General features: G+C 37.0%; 2 protein-coding genes across 2 annotated transcripts; both read right to left on the reverse strand.

Moving 5' to 3' along the window:
• Positions 1-4,952: 4,952 nt before the first annotated feature.
• CLUP02_16970 (uncharacterized protein) lies at positions 4,953-5,647 on the reverse strand (the record flags this gene model as incomplete). Its single annotated transcript, XM_049295887.1, has 2 exons — positions 4,953-5,242; positions 5,314-5,647. 2 exons carry the CDS (start codon positions 5,645-5,647, stop codon positions 4,953-4,955), a joined length of 624 nt encoding a protein of 207 aa, XP_049153034.1.
• Positions 5,648-11,520: 5,873 nt separating this feature from the next.
• On the reverse strand, positions 11,521-11,661 carry CLUP02_16971 (uncharacterized protein; the record flags this gene model as incomplete). Its single annotated transcript, XM_049295888.1, has 1 exon — positions 11,521-11,661. A coding segment is annotated over one exon (141 nt), but the record flags the coding sequence as incomplete, so codon positions are not given.
• Positions 11,662-19,676: the final 8,015 nt, after the last annotated feature.

Below are 19,676 nucleotides of genomic sequence, written 5' to 3' on the forward strand. Positions count from 1 at the left end.
TATACCTTTACCCTTTACGAAATATACTCTTTAGTAGCTAAATAGAAATAGAATATTACTTTAAAAACGGTACTTATAAATATTATACTAAAATAGGAGCGCCGGTGCTAATTTATTACTAAACTAACGGCGTTAGTATTATTACTAAAGCTAAGGGTCGCTAGCTACTTAGCTAGCTCGTCCTATCGTTTATTATTTAAAGCCTCTTTAACCTCTAAATCTTATACTAAGTTATTATATCCGTCTCTATTATTATCCTTATTAGCTACTAGGACCCTAATTAATAACAGGTCGGCTTATAGAGCTAAGGAGCGTAAAATAAAGAGAGATTCTCGCGGTAATAAAGTAAGTAAATCTATTCGACTCTTACTTATTAAATACTTTATATTAATATTACAAAAGAATTTCTATAGTACGCTAGACTAGGTACGGAGCTACTCTAAAATCTTTTTAAAAGTGCTAGAGTATACGTCGGCTTTAATAATTCTATAAAAAAAAAAGTATTAGGAGGATTTAATAAGGGGTAAGGATTAATATATACCTCCTACTTATAGTATATCGTCTACTACGCTACCTATACTCGTATAAGTCTATAACCTTATAGTACTAATAACTTATATAAGGATGTCTACTATTGTACTTGACTTTGCGTCTTGTGCATTCCTAACATGAGCGGTTGACCTTACGTGAAGTTGTTAATGAGCTCACGGCTGAACCCTCGGGGCTACGGCGACTTTCGAAGGAGTGCGACATGGCAGCCCAAACCGTGGCTGATGTGGTGGTTGTAGTCGGCACTTACACGGCCCTTGGCACAGCGAAAGACCCAATTGAGCGGGAGACATTGGAGGGAAAAGGATATGCGGAGTGCCGGGGATTAAGAGGAGCGAGCTTGATCTTTCAATTCTGTCGCGAAAGCGTCAAACGCACATGTTCCGACGGCTTGAACACCGCGCCCAGAACGTCTGTAGGTCAACAAGGTTTAAACTAGCGACAGAGCGGGATCATATGTTGCCGTTTGGAAGTGACCGGCGGAACATGCTGACGACGGCAATGCTTAGACCATTTGCGTGAGCCAAGGTTCTGAAATAAACCTTGAGATTCGCCTAGCTCGGCACGCCCGGAATCGGAGTCAGAAGCAAGGCTGCGTTTATCGGAGTCATGAGGTGGCATATTGAATTTAGACCTCGGCAGCCTGGCACGAAGCTTTGCCTGAAATGACCGTCGCCATGGCCTTTACTTTGGCAAGGCACAGCAGAAACGAGACTTTCAGCACTGAATAGTACAGTGGAGTATTGGTTATTAGTTTGATTTGCAGCTTCCGAACCTCCGCGGTTCGCGCCCGTGGTTCGCGGCGTCAATTATCTCTACTTTGCTTCACAGCCGTTTCCGACTCCGCGCACTATGGCACGGTGTGCCATCTCGAACAGTGGAAGCTCAGAACGGCTCTTCCGCGCGATACCTGCCTCGCTGGCACTGTGGAGTCTACGTCTGCCACCAGGTGTACCGACAGCCAAAATTGGAGCTTGACGTTGGACGGGGATTTTCCATGTCATACAAATGTGAAAGATCCACATTTCCGGCACCTCCAGGATCCTGGCGTTCGTCAGAAGTCCGTCAAAGCAGCCGGCGGAGATTCCGGATCGTTCTGGGTCTTTCTCGTGTTGGTCAAAGCACACGAAGACAAGGCGACGCGGCCCCGGCCTGTGCTAAATCTGCTGGTTGAGTGCTTGCACCCCTGTCTCGCTAGGAAGCAGGTTCGGTCCGTCAGGATAGCTATGGCAGGGGTATCTTTCGGGACAACGGTAGCAGGATTTCAATGCGTCAGAGGATTATATAATTCAGCTGATGCCAGCGGTCGAAAGCGGCTAAAAGCTTCATTTTGTGCCTAGGACCGCGCGCTTCCCTACGATTCGTAAACCCTATAACCCCACAGATTAAAATATTGAAACTTATGTTAATCGCTCTTATAATAGTATTTCTAACATACCAAGTGAGACTCTATTGCGACTCCGGGGTGGTTTGAGGCCTGGTGCGTTTGACTGCGTTCGGTGCTTTTTTACTCTGTACTATTCTCAATTATTATATGCCTAAATGTCGTGTTGCGCACGCGGCCTTCGTTAGTGCTACTGCATATATTGCTGCTTATCGTATGACGTGCTTGTATATATAGTTGCTAATAGTTGTTGGATAAACGATGTCGATTTAATATAATACCACTGGGGTCTATTAACTAAACGGTGATTGTTGTCCTTTATTGAGGGATTTCCTCCCATTCTAGTCCGAGTGGGGTTCTTTCTTATATTTACCCATTATTACTAGTTCGTCTATAGACTTTTATTAAGGTTGTTTACTATCCGTGCCGATACTTCTACCCACTACATAGCCTATCTTACAACCTTTAAATCTCGTAGACAAATCATTTTAACCCATTATGTTTTTCCTCAATACTATACTTCTCCTAATGCTTATTATTCTATTAGTTATATAAGCAGAGAGTCTTTATTAAGTTATAATATTACTAGTGCCTTTTAAAGGACTTACTACTATTATTACCGGCGCTCTTATTAAGAACGCTAAGTAACTAGATAATATTTAGAACTACTATTATAGTAAGTAGGCCGCTACTAGCTTATTTAGTAACCCTCCTTCTAAAAAGAACGTTTATCTTAACTATAGTATCGTTAAGAGGTAAGGCTAACCGGCTTTTTAGAGTAGACTCGGTACTAACTATTAGACATTTTTCGTTATTAGCCGGTCCTTACCCTATTAAAAATAAGATTATAATCGATATTAACGAGCCTTTGTTTATCGCTAAGTATAAGTCGATGGGTTAGCCTACCGGATAGTACGAGAAGTAAAAAATAATAACGAAGCTTTTATTAAGAGAAGGTCGTAAAGCTAGGGTCCTTAGTATCGTTTAAATACTATAAACTTAATTAAGCCTATTTAATAAAAAGACCGCATAATAAAATCTATACTAATCTAGCTATGTTCTATATTAATATAAAAAATCCTTTTATACTAAAACAAAAAAAAGAAGAAAAGTAAAAAGGAAAAAGCGATATTAAAGACTTTTCTATATAAGCTATTAAATAACATTATTCTTTTATAAAAAATATAAATAATCGCGCCCTTAATTAAGTTTATTAATCTTGCTAACGGATATCCCCTTAGCTAGTAAGCTATTCGGGCTACGCTCTTAATTATTTACCTAATTCTTCTTAGTATTTACTATTAGTATATAAGTGAGCCCGATTCTAAATTATTAATAGCTAAAAACTCTTTACCTCTCTTTACTAGAGCCCGCGTTCGTAATTACCTCGTAGCTACCCTCGGGTACTAAACTAATATTAGCTAATATAATTAACCCCGAGCTAGGCTCCGGAGTACCCCTAGAGCTAAAGCTTATTTTAAGAGCTAAGTAACGCTATAATACTAAAGTATAGCTAACTTAGCCTAGCTTAACGGGAAACTAGCTCGATATTATTAATAACGCTCTCCTCTCGGCCGAGGGACTCTTAAAATATATAGTATTTATTCCGATCGGGTCCGCTATAATATCTATTTTAATAGCCCTTATAAAAGAAGCTAAATAGTACTAAGTATAAAAAGAAGTCTTTTTAATTATTATATAGTCTATTAATAGTATTATTATTAGCTTTTTTATATTTATTATATTAATATAGGATGCTTTTTAATACCGTTAAATAAGTAAGTATAAGAAAGACTATTTATAAATAAAGTAAAGTTAGCGGAGTGCCGCGGCGCTTATTAAGTCGAGATACTTATTAAGTAATATATATATATTATACTACGATATTTAATAAAATTATATAGTATTAGCGGGGACGCCCTAGACCTAGCTACCCTCGTTAAAGATAAGGTTCTTATTTAAATAAGATAGAAGCTAAATTATAATATTACGAATATTTATACTTACTTCGAACTTAACTCGGAGACGTAAGCTAAGAGCGGCAGCTTTATAAATACTACGCGCGGCGCAAGGTAATATTAAAATAATTTCTTTAGTATATACGGCTTTTAAAAAATAGGGTACGATTATATAAAATAATAAGAAAATAGACTTATATTTTAAAGATCTTTAGCTATTTTATAGCGCTCGATATAGTAATATACTACTTCCCGACTCCTTATTAACGAGTTTTTAAATAGTAAGGTAAATCTTTAGTATACTTCTTAACGATAATATATTACTATCTATATATATTTTAATAAGCGTTAGTTATGCCTAAAACGAAGCCTAGGAGTACTTAACTATTTAACCTAAATTCTAGCTTTAGTCCTAGTTATAATATCTACTTATAGGGTTTAGGTACCGGAAGATCGGGTATAATTATAAATTAACTAATAGCTTTCGTTAAGTACGGAAATATAGTGTATTAAGAAGGGATATTTATTAGTATAACTAGATTAATAAACGTTTACTAAATATATTACTTATTATAATAACTCTGCTCTAAGTGTAATGGTTTATAACTTTTTAAGCTCTGCGCGATAGTAAAAAAAAAAAAAAAAAAAAATTAAAGCCTTATATATTATTCTAATTTATTAAGAAAGCTCGAGTGTAGTAACAGAGTAACGTAATATTATTAAAAACCCTTTTTCTTTATTATTACTATTTAGTGTGGTTTTTTATTATAAAAAGTCTTGTTTACTTTAGCGGGCTTACTATTACTTTTAATATAAAGAATGCAAAATTTTACGTATTAGTTATCTTTTTCTTATCATTAAGCTTCTCGTAACTAAATAAGAATTAGTTTATACTTAGACTAAAGCTTAACCCACGAACTACTTATCTAGTAATATTTAACTTACTTACTAACTAAATAGGCGTAATTAGTACTATATCTATTTAAATTAATAACGGTATCGAGGTACTATATTTTATAAAATAGGATTAAGCTAGCGGACGGCATATAAATACTACGTTACTAGTTAAAAAGCATCCGCGAGTGGCTGACCTTGTTAAAGAACGAGGGGCAGAGATAGAGTAGGTTAACCTTGAAACCTTGATCACCGGCATTGATCACGGCAGCTGCCTCTCCTGACCCGCAAATATCATCGTCTGCAGCGGGGCAGGCGTACACGAGCCTTTCCGAATCCGGCCCGCCTTCCTCAACGTAATTAACCGTTCCAGACTCAGGGGCTCGTAGCTCAGAAACGACCGCATCGTAGTGATGTTCCTTGATAGCCTCAAGATCAGACTCATAAGCATTGCTATCTGAGTGAAGAAAAAACAAGGGCAACATCGAATATCAGCTTCTGCCCCAAACCAAGCAGCGAAAGACTAACAAATCGTTGCGTAGTAGTAGAAGCGGGTGTCTTGGTACGACTTACTACTAAACCAGCGCGAATATGCCGATGAAGACGTCCCTGTATCGTCCAAAGCTACTATCGCCCCATTCGCTAAAATCTTGGTATATTCTACCGCGTTCTCGATTACTTCGATTTTCGGGAGAGAGCACGGCCAAATACCGTTGTAGCTGACCGATACCCAGCTATCTAAGGATCGTTTGTAGTTTCGTATCGACCAATCAAAATGAGATGTACCAGAAACGAAGGGCACATGCCAGAAACCCAAGGTAGAGGCCGCAAGTAGTCTAATTGTCCAAGACGAAGGAGGCATTATGTCAAGGTGCTAGAAAGATGGTTCCCACGGAGATGTAGTGTGCGGAAGGGCATCTCTCTTAAAGCAATGCCCAGATCCATTCGAGGACGTACAACGTCAGGCAGTTTAGGCTGGAACGATAAATGATTTGCGTCAACTCCGAAATCTTGACTGCGTCCGGCTCAAATGGCTCTTCAGCACAAATGGCGATTCTTTGGTTTCCGAACAAGGCGATTTGGTATTGACACAAGCTCATCCCAATGTTGAGTCAGGTATTGACATTGCAAATTGGCGTCTACCCCTTCTATCCTGACCCTGAACCCCTGAAGCCCGGAGATCACCGCAGTGATTGATAGATTGAGATGCCAAAGGTCGGAACTGGAGACAACCTTAGAGAAGTGCGGTGCTTTGAAGTGATCCAGCATCAGAAGGGGTTCATCTCGTCTATGCTTCTTCTTTTCTCGCCACCGTGATTCAATCATCGCTACCATACATCGTTTGACGTTTTGCCTTTTGCGTGACCTGATTGGTGGCCGGAAATTACCATGAGTATTTTCTGGGTGCTGAGTGTTGCCTGTTCCGATTGTTTAATTGATTGATTCCCACTCGGTTTTGGCCGCTATGCCCAGAAAACAAGGTTTAGCTAACAACCGACGCATCCACCAACGCCATTCCCAGAGGTCTACGGCTCCCAATAGGCTCACGGGTACTCGTGCATGTAAAATTTCACGGGTACCCGTGAAAATGACTAAGCAAGCTGACGGCAGATCTCATATTCAACACACTTCTCTCTTTCCGCACGGACGTATAACATCTTGGCACTAACACAGTCTGCTTTAGCACGGCAGTACTTAACTTAAAAAAACCTTACGTTAATAGGGGTGCTCTATCTATGGTTTGGAGCAAACATTGGCTTCGGTATTATTACTAGCAGGGGTTCTAAGTAGGTTAGAAAGCTAGTTCTGGATTACCTAACCTCTATTATTAGAGATAGAGAGCGTGCCTAAGTATATAGGTCGGTTGTTAAATAACGTGTGTAGTGTTTAGTATATATATCTATAGGCCAGGGTTTAATATATACTATATAAGTATTAAAACGGCTTATATATCTTTGTAGAAAGAGATTAGAGAGTTGGAGAAGGGTGAAGGCCTTTTCGCTAACCCCTGTATTTAAAGGATTCTAAGGCCCATAAAACTAGGGTGACCGGCCAAGCGCTCCGGCGGTAAGTAGGTCTATTTAAATAAGGATTATTTCTAGTAGAAAGCATCGAAGCGCGGTAATATCCGGATCGAGACTAATTAAGCATAACTATAAGCCTTTAGGAAGGATTATTATATTTAGTATAAGACTTTAATTTATAAAAAGTACTTCTTCTTATAACTTATAATAATATAGTACCCTATTATTATTTATAAGATTTGATATTTTATTAGCCTATGCGTTAAGTTCGTTCCGGCGCCTCGACTAGCTCGCACGTACTATTAAGAATTATATAAAGCGAAATCTATAGTTTAACCTAGTACTTAGCGGACATTAGAGTTCGAAACTTACTTCCAAGCTAGTGGACACTTATAATTATAGGTAACTAAGAACTATATACTTATTATAGTTCGGGCTTAGCTATTTTAAACGTACTGCGGTAGGAGGTAAAAGTAAACCCTCCTTATTAAGTACCGGTGGGGCATCCGTTAATTATCTAAGAAGTAGTAGTACTTCTACGTTCGTAGCTAGATCTTAGCTAGTCAAGTTGCCCGGACTCCTATACTAGTGGATCGCGGCCCTATAAATACATAGCTAGGAGGTTAAACTTACCTATTATACTATAGTAGTTTATTATAGCTACTTCGTGCTTATATATAAAATTAAAAGTAAAGTACTTGATTGCTAGGGTGAGTGCTATTTAACTCTGCTCGCACCCTTACCTATGATATGCCTTATACCTAACTCACAATACTATATACGAAAATGTCCCTGATTTAGGTTCTAAAAGTAACTCCGTCCTTAGGAGATGCCTTTTTATAATTAAGTTTATACTATGCTAATATTAAATCTTAAGGGGTTAAGGAGGTTTATTTTACTACTATCTTTATATTTTTAGTATATATATCCCGAATCGACCGTAGGGAAGCTAGTTCTAACTAATATATATAGGGTAGAATAGTTATTAATCTTATTAAATAAGTATAGAACTCTAAGATTAGATTTGTATTTTAAGTGAGTGCGTTAATTATTATAATAAAGTTAATATTTTTAAATCTAAGAGCTTGTACTTATTTTACGTTAACTCTATATTTTTATATTTCTTAAGAATAGACCTATATATATAGCTTAGCTACTTACCTATCCTATTTACTTTTAATAATTATTATGCGTCTTAGCTATAATATAAGCCTCTACCTCGTAGCTGGCCTGCTCCTGGAACCTACTTTGGGTGCGGTAAGTTAGACTTATTATTTTTTTATAAAGCTATTACTATAATACTATTTAAAGCTCTAACTAGTGTTATAACTCTTTAGATTCTCGTACGTTAGACCTCTTAAAGCTAAAATTCTCCGATCCTTACTTAATCTTTATTATAAGGGAAACGAAGCGTATACTATAAATAATATTATATTAGCTAAATCGGTCTATACGAATAGCTACGAAAGTAGTAAAAAAGCTCTTGTTCGAGTTACTATCGATCTTTTTAATTATAAGATTACGGCTAAAGGAGTATAGACCGCCCTTAATAGGACGCCGAACTAATTATATTTTAATTAGATTATAATAGTATTATAAGAGGATAACGGCTTAGAGCTAGAAAAGATAGTCTTTGCTAAATTCTCTTAGATCGTTAACGAGCTAACGAAAGATATAATTACTAATGTTCGTAGTTAGCTCGGTTTAAGCTCCTCTAAAACTATTAGAGTTATTAAAAGCGAGATAAAATGGGACGAATTAATAAACTATCCGTTCGGTAAGGTTATATAAAGATTAGTAAATAACGTTAATAAGTCGATTTTCTTAATTATAATAACGGATACTAGGCTTAATAATATAACCTTCGAATTTTTATAACTTACGTAAAATAAGAATTTAAATACTTATCTATTTAAGTTTTAGCTAGATAAGTAAGAAGGCCTCTTAGCTTTTTTTACTAAGGTAGTTAAAGAAAAAGCTTTTGCGTTATTACGATCGTAACTAATAACTAGACGTTCCGTATAGGCGTATTATTCTTTTTATTTAGATAACCCTAACTATAAAAGCATGGCTATCTATCTCTTTCTATTGGATTAATAAAAATAGAGTAAAAAAAAGATAAGTATGTTATTTATAAAAAGAAAAAGAGGTATTGGGGGGGGCTCTAAGTTAATAAGGGCTAATTAGCTAGGGTACTAGCCGGCGTATTTATTTAGTTTTAGTACCTATTTAAGAATCCGTGTTGGGATATATCGTGGTTACTTAAACGAGGACTAGTCTTTGAACCCGTCTTTATTAATTATATAGAGGCTACCGGGGTTTTATTTATAGTAAGAAGGATTATCTCCTGGGTATTAAGAAGCTATTAAAGTATTTATTCTTTTAGTTCTAGCTCGGAGTAGCGACTATAGTGTGAGCGTTATCTAATTAAATATATAAGTAGGGTGTATTTAATAAAACTAAAGTAACTAGAGACTTAGTGGATAATATAAGTAGTCGGAATAAATAAGACTTCTATAATATATAGCGCCGCATAGTTAGGATATCTATTTTAAAATATATAGCCCTTTTAACTTTTATTATAGTAAGAAAAGAGAATAATACTCGGGTACGTAGCTAGTAAAAATTAAGTATACGACCTTACGTAACGCCCCCCCCCCCTCCCTAGCAGCCTATAAAGACATTTTAGTTAATATACTTTTACTATTTTTATTATTATTATTATTTATTACGGCTAGCTAGTCGTAGTAAGTATATTAGTAGAAGTTAAGGCTGCGAGTACTAAGTAAATAGTATTGTAGTCGTAAATAGCTTCCCTAAAGCTATGTTTATAAGTCGTAAAGTAGGTAAGGCTTTGGTAATTAATTATAGTCTTATTAAAAGGGGTTCTTAGTAAAGATAGTTAAAAGCGATCGTAAGATCTAATACTAAGTTAATTACTAAAAAAGCTATAGGAAGTCTATCCTTAGGCCCGGCTTAAGTCTATACTATATATAAGTCTCGTTCTTAAATATATCCTTTATCCGTATATTATTCTAACGAGCCCTATATTCTAAATATACGGGCTCCGTATTACGAAAGGACGGGGTCCGTTTCCTTAGTATACGGACCTTCTTATCTCTTATCATTACGTAACCTATCCTATAGTTCTTCTGTTCCGTAGGAGTTACCTTATGTTCTTATACTCCTATATATATAGTATGCCGTAGCCGCCGCAAGCCTGCGGGGCGGGCCCTGGTCTTAGTCATGCATGTTGGGTCGTAATATATAGAAGACGGCGAGATAAGCAAAAATGGAACGCTAACGGTCCGATTGCGAGTCTCTAAAGGAGTTAAATCCAGTCGCGTCTTGAGGGAAGTGGGTGGGGTTTATTTCGAAAATGCCCTGTTCAGGGTTGTGTTGTGCACGACGACGATCGGATAAGCAAAGTAGAATTCATTAATATACTATATTGAATATAAGCGTGTAACTAGCGCATTTAAGCTTCAAAGCAGTCGTTGCTCGTTTTTAAGCGAAAGATAGATTCGCGGACAAAAGTAAACCTAACATTCAAGCGTACGTCTTTAGTATTCTCTAAAATCAATATTGTTGTAGGGTGACAGGCAGCCTGCCTTATCGTCGTCATCGTCGCGCGGGAATACACAAGCAGGCGGTAATATCATGCTAGATAGTAGTAGAGCGATAAAAATCATCTATCGTCCAGATGAAGGTGCAGTGGTAGGTACAGTGTCAATGAAAAGAATCTGCAGCCCAAGATTTGGTGAACGTGGGTCGGACGGTCATTTATGTAGGCACTGATCCTGCACCGCAAGTGGTGAGCATTTCGGACCGGTACTCTGAATTGATTGGTTGTACAGTCCTTAACGGCTAGCTCATCAGAGACTACCAGGTGACGATCATTGAGCCGGGGGGGACGTACACGCGATTACTCCAAACTTGGCCGCCGCCATGCGCATAGCCTTTTACTCAGGGAAAGCATCGCATAATGCCGGTGAACGTGTCGGACGTGGTTTGCACGCCTGTTTCAGACTCTTTGCGATTACGAAGACCTAGGCTGTTCTCAGCCAGACGACGGCAAGGGGTCAAAAACTTGCCTCACGACCCACACGAGCGGTATCAAGAGGATCACCAGGCCTACTCAAGCAAACAGTGGGCTGCTGTTCGACAAACGATGTCGATTTAATACAATACTACTAAGGTTATCGATTAAAAGGTGATTATTATGCTTAATTAAGGGATCCCGTCCTATCCCGGTCCGAGCGGGGTTCTATCTTGTATTTACTTATTATTACCGGTTCTTATATATTATTTAACGCATTTCTAGCATCCCTTTATCTAGACACAGTTGTAAATCTAATAATTCAGGACTTATATAGTTATCTATATATTCTCTACCTTTACTTCTATCCTTGCCTCCCAAAAGCCTATACGCATACTATCTATCCCTATATATATTACTTTTAAGACTCTTTATTAATACTACGGTTACTCATAGAGCTAGTAATAGGCTATTTTAAGGTTATTTCTTAAAATATTTAGTATTCTATCGTTAGTAACCGAAGCTAGTCCTTCCCTCGGTAGTATGAGGGTACGTAAGGGGTTATCGTTAGTTAGTATATTAATATAAGTAGTATATAGTTTTATTACTAGCTAATCTTTATATCTAGTCTCTCCGTACTTATAGCGAACTTAATTGTTTCTTTAATAATATTTATATTAAGCGACTAATTATTAGAGTTAGACGCGCTCTTTCTTTTAAGAAAGTACGACAGGTTCCCTCTAAGCGTCTCCGTCTGTTAGAGTATCTAAGACCGCTGTGCCGTCCACTGTGTATAACGGAAGAGAAAATACTCTACCGTTTCTGCCGCTTGCCCGCAAGCGCATTGCACCGAGGCGGTTGCGCCGATCTGGTATGGGGACCAGTACGTCTAATATAACGGGTAAGGCTAATAGGCTGGGTAACTCTGCGCAGTAGCTGTTGTTGTTGTTGTTGTTGTTGTATTTAACGCCGTGGCGGAGGGACCTAGGCCCTTACCGCAGACCTCCCGAGGGGTATATGGCGTGGAGGGCCGTGAGCCAAGGCTACCTACTCTACAGTACGTCGTCTCTTTACATCGTTCTGCGCAGTAGCATAAAGCAAGAGTTTCAATAAGTAGTTAGCAACAAACTAGTCCGCAGTATTCCTTCGCAGAAAACAAACTTTTTTTTTTACTTTATGGTAGAAACCTTATTTTCTCCACCTATTACATTGATAATGTCCGCAACATCCGAAGCAATCAACCACAGCCCTCACCCTTTTCTTAACGTATTTTTCTATATAAAAGGTGACAGTGTCGCGCCTTCCATCACTTGCCGCTCATCACACTCAATAGAGACCCGCACCACTCCTCAGTCTACAGTTTTTGAACTCTGCCCAACAGTCCCCCCCCCCCTCCTCCCCCCTACTGTTTCAGAACACTATGAAATTCGCCACTTTGATACTCGCCCTGAGCCCCTTGTCAGTATTGGGACAGTACTGCAAGCCCCCACCCTCTAATTGTGAGTCATGGGATGTAAGTAAAAGTCATCTATGTAACCGCGATGTTATCTGACGGATTGCAAGTGTGCATCCTCTCGCAGCTGTTTCTACGATGACGGCAAGGCCAAGTGCCCCGGAACTCGACTTGCTTGTTGCAAAGCTACAACCGAAGACCCAGGGTCTGGTGGATATTGTTACTGAGACAGGGCATCTTGCAGGGACTGCAACTTGCGTTCAGTTGAATGAAAACAATACCGCAAGATCTCACGCCCGCTGTGGTTCGTCTCGGTTATGAGAGCATGACCGTTGACATTTGGGCGTCGAGCGTTTGTGACAGGAAATTTGCATTGGTGGATATAAAAATGTTGACAGATTATTGCTGTTGGCCGCAGGAGCCATCGATAGCTTAGGTTTACAATGAATCTATCGAGCAGAAGTTAGACAGGCAGGGGTCATTGTGTGTATATTGATGAGTATGACGAATGAATGGCTATGGGAAAAACCCCATATCTGTGAGTGTATGATCCCCTTATATAAGGATACCCTTGCTAGCCTTATTTATACTTCTGGTTAAGCACGAGTCAGGTCGCTTGAGGCGAAACAAGTACCGCAACGAATGTCCTGGGGCAGTCTGATAGTTTTTTTTATAATGTGTTTGCTTGTGCTATCGTCGGGTAAGCACCTGAGTACCATCCTATTAGAGCGATTAGGGAGCTATATTAGTAGATTAATCTTCGTTATATATAAGATAAACCACGGGGTTCTAACATAAGAACTATAGATTTTATTAGGGAAGCTATCCGAAAGAACCGAAACTTTTTATTAATATAGTCGTATTACTGGTACTTTATAATTTTCTTATATACGATACTATTCTAAGTATTATAAGGTATTATTTTAAACGGTACTATATACCTTATTTATTACGTTATAATACTAAAGCCCGAAGGATACTCGCCTAAAGGGGCTTAATATAACCCTTTAGGCTAATATAGCTCGCTAAGGTCTTTAGGAACCTTAACGGCCTAGTACCTATAGTAAAGTATACCGAAAACTATAAAACTAACCGAGCCTTCTTTTTTTAATAGTTATTTATAGTTACGATTTATAAGACTGCTATACTATAGGAGGTTAATTACGTGCTAATTTGCTACTTATTTATAATAGAGCATAGAACGTTAATTTAGCTAAAAACATATTTTATATTACGGTTTACTTAAAGTTCGAGCTATTTTTTAGAAAATAAACGTTAGCTAAATTATATTACGGTTCTATTTTACCTATTCCCTTAGGCTTAGCTAAAGACGAAGAAGGCTCGGATTTAAAAGTCTTAGGTAACAGTAGGGACGCGTCGTTATTATTATAGCCTTAGCTATTCTATAGACTACTATAAAAGCTTTTACGGTAGGCGGTATCTATTTAGCGCTAGAAATTAGTATTATTAAAGGGAACTTCTGTTTTTTTATATTTTAAGTTAGATAGGGCCTGCTGGACGTTATTTAGTAAGGAGTACTAGTTAACGAGTATTTTCTTAAAAAGCTTTTTTAAATCTCCCTTATTAAATAGCGCGATAGTATTATTATAGATTTATATTTAAGGATGCGTCGGTATATTAACGCTTATAGTAGACGATTTAAAGGAGATATTACCGGCGTTAGCTATATTTTATTTTAAGTAATTAAAGGTAAAAGAGATACTGACGGGCTATATAGCCGTGGCGTCGTTAGCTATATAGCCTTATTTTTAGAGCTAGATAATAATACTAGCTTAGTAATGACGGTGACCGTTACTATCTCCCTTAGCCTAGCGCACTTTAAGTATATAAAAGCTATATATAATAGTAATACGGCCCTAGCTACGACCGCGGTAAGTATAAACCTAGCTAGTACTACTATTATCGTAATTACTTTATTTATTACCGGTCGGTTTTAGGCTAGTAGTTTTTTAATATTAGCTCCTATAGATCGAATTATGTTTAAGGTATAGTAGACTTACCCGAGATTTCCGATAGTATTAATAGCTACGTAAGGGTCGTAGCCTCTCGAGATATAAAGATTAGGATTAAAGCAAAGCTCAAGTTAACTTTCTAACCTAAGAGACGTATTTTATATAAAAGGTACTATTTTATTATAATTAATCTAATCGTAATTACCGGTATTATTATTAGTACGTAGTAATAAGGACGATATTACTCTTTTTAAAAGTAAAAAATAGCTAAGAAGAGTTCGAACGGTTTTAAATAATATTTTATCCGGAGTATTTACTTTGTTAGTTATATTAAATATAGAATAAGGATATTTTACGATAAGGGCTAGTACCTATTAAGGAATGTTTTACTTATACTCTACGGGCGACGCTAACCCTATATTTTAGCCTAAAGTACGTAATAATATAATTAGTAAAAAGAAATCCGCTAATCGTAATTACCTATAAGTAATTACTATATCTAGCTCGCTAAGGATTAATAATACGAAATTAGATCGCCGTAGTTATATTCCGAACCTGGTTGAATTTCTTATAATTATACGGGATTTCCGTAATTAATAGTTCTATAGCCTCCCGATAGTTAGCCGTTCTAATTTTATTAATTCTAAATATCCGAATATTACTAAATAGGCATTAATACTATCTTCCCTATTTAAGTATAACTTAGCGGTTAGAGAATAATTAGGCGGCGCGTATATATTTATTCTAGTTATAGTACCGATAATAAATACGAAGCTCGATAATACTAATATAAGCCGACTAGTTAGGTACTAAGCGACGTATCTAAATTACGCAGAATAGGGGGTAGGTAATATTATTACTAAAGCTTTTATATTGCAATGTACTTAGTAGTCTTAGCGTAGTTATAATAAATATATTAATAAGTGCACGGTTTTAAGCATTATATTATATCCTATATAAAGCATCCTCGCTACATAGCCTTTAATCTACGGCACTTCTCCGATATAAAACAAATTTTATAAGTAAACAGAGCGGAATTAAGGACTAGAGGATGAAGTAAGTATTAGTAGAAGTTATTCTTACTTACTTAGAATTTAATATAGTTTTCCCTCCTAAACTTTAATAATAAAGAATAATCGCTCCTCACTACTTAGAGAATATCGATATATAGATAAACGGCTCGGTAATAAGCTAGACTATTTAATAGAGTATAATCTAATTACTAGAAGTATAAGGATATAGTAATATCCGACTAGAGAGACTTAGCTAAGTAAATAGCTTAATACTAAGAAAGACTATTATAGCTTATTAAATATACGTTAAGATTCCTTAGCGTTTTTAGTTATAGACTAGGATATAAGGGTTTAATTTTAAGTATAAATAGGTCGATTTACGTTAGACGGGGGTTAAAATTTAGCCGTTCGGTCTCTTACCTTGCGAAGTCGGTATATCTAAAACCTAAATATCGCGTCTTATAAAATAATTAAATAACTAGGATCGTTACGAACTCTTATTTTTATAGTTTTGTTCTCGGACGTAACTAGTATTATAACTTTAATCTATAGTAATACTATTACGCACGCCTACTTATGTCTTTATACCTCCGCTCGCTAGTCCTTATATCCGTCCCGGCCGGAAAGACAGGGGGTAGTGATCTAATAGGAGAGTCCCTAGTTATGACTCTTTGCTTTTAGCAATAATACTCCTTATCTATAATCTCCTCGTTACTCTCGTAAGTAAATAATCGCTTCTTAGTTAAGTAACGCCCTATAGCCCCGCTTTTACCTTGCGTATATCGACCTACTTACTTTTATTCCCTAATTTAGTAGGCATGTTTATCCTTATCGGAGAATTAGATTTATTTACTAGTTAGGTATAAGAGAGCTTTAGTAAGGAGTATAATATATAAGGCGACGTAGTTTGTACTGAGCAGGGGCTTATGCTTAACCGAGAGTCTTTTAAAAGTAGTGTGGCGGTAACGGTAAATAAACCGTCCGTCGGTCGCGGCGACGTGGGGCGTAGCCCGGACGGCAATTTTAGGGTTATTAGCGATTTTAGTAATGTGTTTGTTAATTTGGGCGACCGTTTAACGGAGTCCCCTTCTTTTTCTTTTATTACTTCCGCTAATAAGGCTAATTTTATATTATACCTACTTATAGATAATAATAGCTAAAATTAGTACTCCGAAGTTATCTTATTCGTATCGTAATAGATTATTCTTCTTTATAAAGTCTAACTCTACGGGTTATTTACTTATTTATCCGAGCCAGGTGAGGAGTATAATTCGGGGGGGAATATGTTCTTATATTCCTATAGATCGCCTCTATTTTCGGAACTATTATCTCGCATATTGCTATCGTATTAAGTATCGGATCCGTTTCTAACCGTGCTAGTATTACCGGCAGTAGTAACGCATATTAGCTACTTATCCTCGGCCCTACTCCAACTAAAAATAATACTATATACGAACTATATAAAGCTATTTATACTACTAGTCTAGCTAATTTTAAGCGCCGTATCGCGAGTATTTGTAGATAAGAAGTGCTTTTAGAAGGCGATAGATGAAAGAGCGATGTTGCGGATGAGATTATTAAGATCTTAGCGGCGCTCTTTATATTTCGTAGCGAGAAGTTCCTTAAGGTATCCACGATTCTCGGCGTATTTTATAGTAGTAATAATATTAGTAAAATAGGCGTCCTTATCGAGGAGTAGGATTACGATTATATTAAACCGCCGCTAGTAATTACCCTATATTATTTTTAGATTGTAAAAGTCCGGCTTAGCTATTCGTCTCTAGGCCTTGTTTTTCTCGTATGTTATTTTCGGTAGCTAAAAGGTAGGCATTCTATAATTCTCTCTTAGGTATTAATAGTAGTCAAATCGTCGGTCAGGCGGTTAAGTCCGTTAGGTATACGGGCGGACGGTAGAAGTAGATATTAATATATAAAGTTCGATACGTATATTTACGTAGAAGGTAAATATATAGAAAGAGAGGATGCTACGGTAAGATAAATAGCCAGCTTAGAGGTTAGGCAGTAGAGAAGGTCCTATTTTTAAAATTAGGGGCTTCTTAGACATAACGGATAATATAGTCTAGCCATTAGCCAGCCTTAGCACTAATTATAACCTATTTAACGAGCGAGCGCGCGCTCTTCTTAAATATAGGCGCTAAACTAGCGCTACTTATCTTTGGTCCGATATATAGGCGTAAGTACCTTACCGGGTATTTCCTTAATAAGGTCTCGATAATTACTTATAACACCCTACTTTAGCCCGTATTAGAGCCGTAAAGGACCCCCGAAGCTATACTGCCTCACCTACTTGCCTTTATTATTAGGATAGGATAAGTTCCCTTAGTAGCGAATTAACTTAGGCTTTTAGCGACTCTATCGATCTGTAGCGGCGCATAGATCAGGTTAAAGTAGAATACCAAGAGAATAGCTAATTAGCCGGGCAAAGTGAGATCTGTACGGTAACGAAAGTAATAATATTACTAACTCCTAATAGTCTTGAGCTTACCGAAGTTATTAAGGCTTTTTTTAACGTATCCCTTACCTCGTTATTTAATACTCGTCTTATTTTCGCTTGCCGTTACTAACCGCGTAATACTAACTCTATTATAATTCCTTTATTATATAAAATTAGTAAGTAGAATATAGTCGGGGTAATATAGCGCACGCAGGACGTAAACTTTACTCTATACGTTCTTTTTAAGGACTATCCCTATAACCCGAGACCTACGCAGTTTATACTTTTATAAGTTCGGTATAGTATTTATTATAATCTTATTAATAACGACTACGTTCTAATTAATAAATCGTATATAAATTTCTATTTTATTAGCTTATATTCTTTAACGAGCCGCCGTTACTTATTATATAACTAGACCGAGGTAATTAAGCCTAGTATATAGAGAATTTTAGTAAAGTTTAAGAACCTTATAGCTAAGTAATATATTGCCAACTTTTTAATATAGCGGAGGTAATTTACTATTATTTTATATAAAGGCCTACCTAGCTATTTAGCTACCGCTAAGCGCCTTACGTTCAGCGAAAAGTAAAAAGCTAGTAAGCGACGAAGACGGGAGGGGGAGAGGTATAAGTCGTTCTAACCACGGCTATAAACGTAATACGTAAATTAACTAATACTACCGTTACTAATAGTGCTAAATGCCTTAGTCTTACTATTCTAACCTCGCAGAAGATTACTTAAATAGGCGGTATACTACTTCTAGATCTCTTAAATAGAGGCGTTACCGTCGTCCGTTCTTAGTAAGTTAAGAACGACGAGGTTAGTTATCTACCCCTAGGTAGAGGGGCTAGCGGGCTTTTTAGGTACAGTAATTAGACCACTTATAAACTTTATTAGCTTAAGCGAATTGTTAATACGCTATTAGCTAGTCTCTTTACTAGCTACTACTCGGCGTTATTAAAAAAAGTTATAGCGAAGGTAATTAGGTATAAAAGTAAGACGTCTAAAGACTTAATAAAATGCGCATCGATTTAGAAATAAGAAAAGTTATTCTTAAAAAAGCTATATTACGTATATTTTTACCCCAATAACGATTAGTTTATCGGACCTTTATTAATAACGAATAGCTAAATATAATTATCCTAAAGGCCTTTGACGGCTACGTCTTTATTATACTTATTAAGCAGCTTCCCCCGTCCCTCTACTGCGGGTTTATTTTACTTTTTAAGGCTAGCGACGCGCGAAGGATATTCTATAATACGTCATCCGCCCTCGCCTACCTTACGGACCAGCGGGTTATTTATAATAATATTAAACTAGCTAATATTGCCTATTTGCCTAAGCGCAGCGCTATTCTTTTCGATTTTAAACTAGCTACGACGATAGATAAGAAAGAGCTGCCCGGTAGTACCCCTTGGTATATCCTACCTAACCTTATTATATAACGAACACAAGGAACCCCGGGCGACGTATAGGCCTTGGGTATTATAATACTCTATATACTAAAAAAGATTACTCTTCTAAAAAAGACCATAAGAGGTTAGCTTATTCGTAATATAATAAATCGACACGGGGAAGCTCGTAAGCGCTTATTAAGCTAGCTCGATAATATTACTAATGCTAAGGTTAGGTTAAATCGGTCTAATATAGTAAAAAAGACCGTTTTTAAGATACTAGAGCCCGGAATCGATTTTAAACTCTATACTTCACAAATCGTAGCTAGTGTTAAGGGTTTAAAAGAAACCTTAGGTATTAAATTTCACTTCTTAAACTTATAACCGCACTCAGTCGGGGACAAGAGAAAACCATCTAAGGTAAAAGATCGCACAAAAAGAAAAGCTTAGTGGACAACGTCCGACTAGCTAGCTTCTCTAACACATTTAGGGGGCTATATATAACCATATAGTTTCGATCATTATAATCATTCAGTC

The sequence above is a fragment of the Colletotrichum lupini genome, chromosome 9 (genome assembly GCF_023278565.1).
Source record: "Colletotrichum lupini chromosome 9, complete sequence".
Classification (NCBI taxonomy): Eukaryota; Fungi; Ascomycota; class Sordariomycetes; order Glomerellales; family Glomerellaceae; genus Colletotrichum; species Colletotrichum lupini.